Below are 8128 nucleotides of genomic sequence, written 5' to 3'. Positions count from 1 at the left end.
CCCACCCCAATGTGTGTCCTGAATGCAGGAAAGTCCTGGAGCCAGCAGTCTCTGGAATCAGATGTGTGGTCAAATGTTCTGCACATGGTAAATACTCAAAGGTAGGAGTTTCTACTTCTACCACTCCTTCTCCTCCTTCCCTTCCTCCTCCTCTTCCTCTTCCTCCTACTACTCCTACTCCTACTAGAAACTGGCAGAGGTGAGGTTGAACTCGAGTCTCCTGACTGAGCCCAGTGCTCTTTGCTCTCACTTCTTTGTTGCACAACTGTCAGTACACAGTTAATTTTGGATAGTGGAATCTTTGATTCCTTCTTCCTTGGCTGCTTTTGCAACCTCTTTTGGAGTCCCGTGGCCAGGGGATTTTAGTGACCAAAAGACAGGACTGGTTTTCTGCCTGAGCAGACATGTATGTGAAAACCATCATAAGTCTATGGTTGGAAGCTATGTTTGACATCATTTCCACTACAGATGCATAAATAATTTCAACTGAGCCCATTAGAGAGATTCACTCTCTCCCTAAAATGTGTCCTTATCCCAGCACCGCACATCCTTGATAGTAGGAACTGTCTTCTACTACTGTTGGAACTTTCCCCCATGGGCTTCATTCGGCCTGCCAAAAAGATACTGTTCCTAGCACAAACTTGGACCCCACTAGCTTTGATATTCCTCTTTCTCTTTTGTTATGGATGAAGGCTTTGGCAGCCAAATCAATCATTTAAGGTTTCATCCTTATCATTTTCACTTTGTTCCTTTTGGCCTTGGTTCTGTGCATTGGCTTTGAAAATATCATCCCAGGGTTAACGCTGGAGTTAATTTGTAACAAAGAGCGCTCTGGTTTTGCAATAGAGGGCATGTTATAAAGATGGAAAGGTGTTTCTTTCTGAGATATGCAGGAGGCTTCTTGGGCATGTGCTGTAAGTACTTTTTTTTCTCTTTGGGGACTTTGAACATCTCTATCAGGAATGGAGAGTCTCAAACAAGTGTGAGCTTCAAATTCTTAGCTCTAAAGGCCAAGGTCTAAGTGTGGTCATCTGACTTGTAGCAGTTTTGGTGACTTACATAATGAGGACACTGGTGGCAATGGACGTTGGATGGAGTGGTGGAAAGGGGTGGAGAAGGGGAGTTTGGGATGGAAGCGCTAGGAGGCAGTGTGAGCTACTCAGAGCCGACGCATAGGAATGGAGAGAAGGGGGAGTTTTGAGAGGTGCCCCAGAGGTGCGGTGCACAGGGCATCATGGCTCATTACCTGTAGGGAATGAGAATGAAGGAGGCCCCTAGGATGACTCCCCGTTTTCTGGCATGGGGGTTTCCATCTCCATAGACAGTGATGTTGAGATGAAACACTAGACTGAGATGTCAAATGAATATGAAGGAGCAGGCCCGAGGGAAAGGGAGATGATGTGTTTATGTTTGGGACCTTTGAGATGTCTGAATTGAGACAGAAGCACTGGTGACCATCCTGCAGGATATATCCAACAGACAGCCAGATAAATGGAAGTGGCTGGGAAATCAGGAGAGCAATCTGGGCTATAAACATGTAGGGCCACGTGGTAGTTGAGTGTCTAGGATGAGATCACTCAGGAAAATGGTAGTGGGTTGAGTAAGGAGCCTTGCCTGACTCCATGGATATTTTCCTTCTAACCACTTATTTCTGATCATGGGAGTTCCATAGCTGACTCTACTTACTCATGGTCACTGCAGTCCCACAGCTGACTCCCTTACTCTGCTCCTTTGTCTTAGCTCTTCCACGTTCAATGAACCTTACACCATATCTTTCTTCCTTCCTTTTTAATAATTAAGAAAGGAAAATTTATGGGTGTAGGAATAATAGTGTTAAGATATCTTACACTTTAGAAAAGACTCAGTAGATGATCCTGATGGCGAGGGAGATCTAAAACACAGGAAGTCACACTTTTATTTTCCTGTCATTTGTAAATACTCCAAGGCTTCTATGCTTTACATAAATGCATGAATTTCAGCTCATGACCTTGTACATAAACCACTATCCTTTCATTTTACTTAAAATCATATGTTTTACAAGTTATTAGTTTGTCTTTTAGCTAAATACAGGTGGTTACTCATTGCACAATTTTATGTTAAGAAAATGCCACGTTTTTAAAAATAAATCACAATCCAAAATTCTAATCTCCAAAAAATGTAAAGAAAGAGAATTCCTCCCTCTCCAAAAGGCTGCCTCTCATTCAAATAAATGGTGATTCAAATTCCATAGATTCAATTTAATTCAATATTTTTACAATACTGCTATTACATCTGATTCAGAGTCTGTGACATTATTTTTGTGGCTCTGACAAGCCATTTGTCCTATGCTCTGCCCCTTTTACATTCATGATGTTTTCGGGAGAGAGAGGCCCCTACCAAACCCCCGATGAGCACAACATCAAATATTTGCTATTGTTTTATTGATCGAGGTGGGCAATTATTATGTCTCTGGCTCAGAGAATGTTTCATCCAGCCAAGCTCTCCTAATGATTCTCTCATGTCATCTGTTATAGATTACCTTCCTTCCAAAATGTCACAATTCCTCTATTTGGTTCTCTTGATACTTGGGCTTCATGCTGCAATCCAGTGTGTGCCACCTAACAGGCCTGAAGGCAAAGTAACCATCTGCCATTCACCCCAACAGAATTCCACTCTCTCTAAGATGGCATCCATCAATGCTGATTTTGCATTCAACCTGTACCGGAGGTTCCTTGAGGAGACCCCAGATCGCAACATCTTCTTTTCCCCTGTGAGCATTTCTGCAGCTTTAGCCATGCTTTCCTTTGGAGCCTGCTCCAGAACTCAAACTCAAATTCTGGAGGTATTGGGGTTCAACCTCACAGATACTCCAATGGCAGAGATCCAGCAGGGCTTTCAGCACTTGATCTGTTCACTAAATTTTCCAAAGACGGAGCTGGAATTGCAGATGGGAAATGCCCTCTTCATTTGGAAGCAGCTGAAACCAATGGCAAAGTTCTTGGATGATGTCAAGACCCTCTATGAGACTGAAGTCTTTTCTACTGACTTCTCCAGTGTTTCTTCAGCCCAGCAGGAGATCAACAGTCATGTGGAGAAGCAAAGCAAAGGGAGGATTGTGGGCTTGATCCAAGACCTCAAACCAAACACCATCATGGTCTTGGTGAACTATATTTACTTTAAAGGTAATGCTCTAATATGTCAGTTTCAAGTCTAGAGTAGAGATACTTTGTGGGACCTGGGAGTGGGGAGCTCATGGTTTCCAATGGTGATCTGCTCCTTTGGACATTGCTGTGCACAGTACTAACTCTACTAGGAAAGACACACAGCTCTGAAAAGGAGCCCAGTTAACGTCTAGGGAGAGCACACTTGAAGGGGTGCTGGTTACAATGATGTTAACATCCTACTCAGATTTGGCTAAAGCATCATGTTTTTCAAAAGATTTAGTGGAATGAGACAAGCCTGCTTTTGGCATGTAGACAGATTTACATTTAGGTTGTACCATGAGCTTCATTTATTGTGCACACTTGAGCATATTACATGAATATTTTTATCATATACTGTGCCCATTATGTAGCAAATACTGTGTTATATGTGTGTTTCACACACATTGCACACATTGTCTCATCCAACCCTCACAAGTGTCCATATTCACGAAGTCAATAAGTTACATAGGTGGCATTTCTAATTAGGTCTTACTCTAAAGCTGATGCGTATGACAAGAACCATGTGACTTCTCTGAAAGTTCTGTGCCAAATCATTTCTCCTAGTTCTGTAACACATGTTGGCCACATTTGGTGGAGAGTGAACAATTGTTAAGCCATAAACCACAAGCATGTAGATGACTAAAACAGCAAGACAGACCTGTTTTCTTATCTCACTTTATGTGTTCCTATGGAAGAATAAACTGTGGTTCTGATGGTTTTAATGTAAGTGTAGTGGTTTTGAACACAGACTGTGAAGTCTAATAACCCTGGATTTAGCTCTCAGCTCTGACATTTGCTAACCATGTCAAGTGACTTTCTCTTCCTGATCTTCAGTGACTCACTTGTAAGTACCTCCCTTTGTGGCAGTCTTATTTACTAGCAAGATGACTAGTGGAAAAGGTCTCATTGCCACTAATATTCCTTTTTTAAAAGCACAACTCTCTTCCCTATTTTAAGCACAGTGGGCAAATCCTTTTGATCCATCCAAGACACAAGGCAGTTCTAATTTCTTGGTGGACAAGACCACCATCGTACAAGTGCCCATGATGCACCAGATGGAACAGTACTATCACCTAGTGGATGTGGAACTGAACTGTACAGTACTGCAAATGGACTACAGCAAGAATGCTCTAGCACTCTTTGTCCTGCCCAAGGAGGGACACATGGAGTGGCTGGAAGCAGCCATGTCATCTAAAACACTGAAGAAATGGAACCGTTTACTGCACAAGGGGTAAACATGTTAGAGGATGTGAGGAGATGGGTGGAGGTTGGGCATAACGGTGTGGGTGAGACTGCATTTGACAGGAACCAAGAGTCAGGAAAATAACCCTGAGCCACCGAAATATCTATGTGAAGATAGTTGTTAACAGTATGTTGAGAACATGCAATGTGCCATGCCCTTTGCCAGGCCAGATACTGTACATCTTTTATTTCAGCTAAAAACATCAATAAGTCTACAAAGCATATAGTATCAATGGCATTCTTAAAATTGGAATGGCAGGGAGACAGTGTTGTGGCGTGGTGGATTAAGCCACCACCTGAGATGCTGGCATTCCATGTGGGCGCTGGTTGGTGTCCTGGCTGCTCCACTTCCAGTCCAGCTTCCTGCTAATGGCCTGAGAAAGCAGCGGGTAATGGCCCAGATACTTGGACCCCTGCACCTGCGTGGGAGACCCAGAAGAAGCTCCTGACTCCTGGCTTCAGATCAGCTCAGCTCTGGGTGTTGCAACCATTTGGGGAGTGAACCAGTGGCTGAAAGATTCATTCTCCCTCTCCCCCTCTCCCCCTCTCCCCCTCTCCCCCTCTCCCCCTCTCCCCCTCTCCCTCTCTCCCTCTCTCTCTCCCCCTCCCTGCCTCCCTCCCTTTCTCTCTCTCTCAGTAAACTCTGCGTTTCAAATACGTAAATAAATCTTTAAAAAATTAGAAAGGCAGGCCTAGAAAGATAAAATGAGATATAGAAAGTCAGTCTGCTAGTGAGTTGATGCTATCCTAGACACCAACTAGAGCTTGGAGGACAGGTTGGTTTTTGATTTTTTAAAAAGATTTATTTTCTTTTTTGAATGGGTGGGGGAGAGAAAGAGAGATTGAGATTCTATCTGCTGGTGCATTTCCCAACTGGACATAACACCAAATGGCCACAACAGCTGGGGCTGGGCCAGGCTGAAGCCAGGAACCAGTAACTCTATCCTGGTTTCCCAAGTGGATGCAGAAGCCCAAGCACTTGGGCCATCTTCTGTTGCCTTATCTGGCACATTAGCAGGAAGCTCAATTGGAAGAGGAGCAGCCGGGACTCATACTGGCACTCAGATAAAGGTTGCTAGCTTCGCTGCTGCAGCTTAACCCACCGCTCTAAAACATCAACCTAGTATTTTGATGTTAAGAGTTGAGTAGGCTAAACAAACAAACAAAAAAAGAGTTGAGTAGGCTTCTGTCATAGGCTAATAGTGCAATATGGAAAACTATAATGTTCATAGGTGCTTCCCATTCACCTTTTTTTTCCCCATTGACCTTCTTGTCACTAGTTGCCCAAAGATACCCAGAGGTATCTTCTTTTGATTATAAGGGTGTTACATCTCCCGAATTCTGGTGACTTCTGGTGTTACAATCCAACATTCATTGAATCACAGGGCATTACTTCCAGAATAATTTCTGTGGTTTTGGTCCCAGGTGTTGACTTACAAAAGTTTTAAATACTTAGGAGAGGACTACAGTCCAACATAATACCTTGATATGAAATAGGAGAGAATCCTGAGCTTAGTGTGAGTATCACCATGTTTTTACTTCCCCTTTATCCACAGGTGGGTTGACTTATTTGTTCCAAAGTTTTCCATTTCTGCCACATTTGACCTTGGAGCCATGCTTCTGAAGATGGGCATCCAGGATGCCTTTTCTGAAATTGCTGATTTTTCTGGACTCACAGAGGACAATGGTCTGAAACTTTCTAATGTAAGTTGATACATACAGTCCTAGAATGTATGGCTGGAAGGACTATTGAGAGTAAATTAATTAAACTTTATAAACATTTATTTATATAAAAGGAAAAAAATTAACATATTTCATATATATAGTTTTAAGAACATAATGATACTTCCCACCTTAACCTCCCCCCTCCCTTTCACCATCTCTCTTCCTTCCTTTCTTATTTTTCTTTTAATTTTTGCAATGACATAATTTCAATTTACTTTACAATCACAAGCCTAACCCTCTACTAAATAAAAAATTAAACAAGTAGAAAAACCACAGTTCCTCAGGAGTATAGACAAGGGCTATAAATAATCATCAAATATCAAAATCTCAATTTTGCTCATATACATTACATATTTTGTTCTCTGTATATTAGTTACCACAAATCAGGGAAAACAAACATATGGTATTATTCTTTGGGGGACTGGCTTACCTCACTAAGCATAACGATCTCCAGTTGCATCCATTTTGTTGCAAAAGACAGGATTCCATTCTTTTTATGGCTGAGTAGTAGTCCATCCTAAATATACCACATTTTCTTTACCCAGTTATCAGGTGATGAACATTAGGGTGATTCCATATCTTAGCTATTCCAAGTTGAGCATCTATAAACCTTGGGAGTTTCTTTCAAATGGTGATTTGATTTCCTTTGTGTAAATTCCCAGGAGTAGGATGGCTGGGTCATATGGTAGATCTGTTTTTATATTTCTGAGGAATCTCCATACCATCTTCCATAATGGTTTTACTAGTTTACATTCCCATCAGCAGTATGTTAGGGTACCTTTCTCATTCTATCAATGAGGAATCTAATTCTTAGAGATGTTTTTTGACACCTTCTAGGACATAATCATTCCAGAGTTATTCCCATTTCCCCAAATAAGTCATAATAGCAGTTCCTTCCATTCCTGACTTTTATGCTCCAAAATGACTCTCATAGAAAAGCTTAATGATCAATAGTGACTTTGGTGAGAAACAGTTCTAGATCAAGTGGAATGGAATGAGTGCTTACAAGGTGACTCCTAGAGGCAGAAGCCCATGGAGAATGAAGTGACTTCCTAACAGCTAGTCCTACAATCACCAGAGATTCATTAACTGCATGTAACTGAGTTGCCTTCATATCCAAGTACCAGCCAGAAGGAGGAGACCCAACCTTTCTTTTCCTTTCCTACTTCCAACCCCACCCCCAAGTATGTTTATAGTTTTTCAAGGAACCAGCGGTGTCTGTTCTCCCACTATAGGTTGCCCACAAGGCTGTGCTGCACATCGGTGAAAAGGGAACCAAAGATGTATCTGTACCTGAAGTCAGAATCCCGGATCAGCCTGAAATGACTCTCCTTCACCCTATTGTCCAATTTGATAGATCCTTCCTGATGATGATTTTGGAGAAAAGCACCAGAAGCATTCTCTTTCTAGGGAAAGTTGTAAACCCAACAGAAATGTAGTTGAGCAAGAGTCCATTGGTTAATTGTGTGTGTGTATTGCAATTGTAAATAAATAAGTAAATAGTATCATCTGATGTGATTGATATGGGCTTGGATATGCCTTCATCCTGCACAGTGGTGAATGTTGCACCCTGATAAAACTGCATTGGTGATGGAAGAGGGCAATCCTGTGACCAAACATTTAGATACATGAGTGACTCATTATTATCCAAAGCACAAAAAGCCCCTATGGGTATATTCCTCAGAATTCCATCCAGTTAGATACCAGAAAATTTGACTGCTAAGTGTTTCCTCTGGGAAAGAGTTGAAATGCAGGTCAGGTCCTCATATCCCTGTGTTTCAATAATAAGATCAACAAACTAAAACAATTCAGGTGCAATAGCTTATATGTGAATTTCTCAAGCTCCTCCACCCTGTCTGAGTGGGTTTCTCTTCTTACCTGAACTTCCATTGGCAGTTGGGATAAATGTACTCCCACTACAGGGTTGAATCAGACTGAAGGCTTACTGGTAAGGATTTAATTTTCATGACCCAACAAGC

The 8128-nt window shown here is 41.9% G+C and overlaps 1 protein-coding gene across 1 annotated transcript; it reads left to right on the top strand.

Annotated features, from left to right (window-relative positions):
* The first annotated feature begins 852 nt into the window (after window positions 1-852).
* On the top strand, window positions 853-7654 carry SERPINA7 (serpin family A member 7). Its single transcript, XM_062184224.1, has 5 exons — window positions 853-914; window positions 2514-3161; window positions 4140-4413; window positions 5981-6128; window positions 7385-7654. Exons 1-5 carry the CDS (start codon window positions 863-865, stop codon window positions 7586-7588), a joined length of 1326 nt encoding a protein of 441 aa, XP_062040208.1. The 5' UTR covers window positions 853-862; the 3' UTR covers window positions 7589-7654.
* The last annotated feature ends 474 nt before the right edge of the window (window positions 7655-8128 follow it).

The sequence above is a fragment of the Lepus europaeus genome, chromosome X (genome assembly GCF_033115175.1).
Source record: "Lepus europaeus isolate LE1 chromosome X, mLepTim1.pri, whole genome shotgun sequence".
Lineage (NCBI taxonomy): Eukaryota > Metazoa > Chordata > Mammalia > Lagomorpha > Leporidae > Lepus > Lepus europaeus.
The sequence above is the reverse complement of the archived record's forward strand: the minus strand, read 5'-3'. Positions and strand labels throughout refer to the sequence as shown.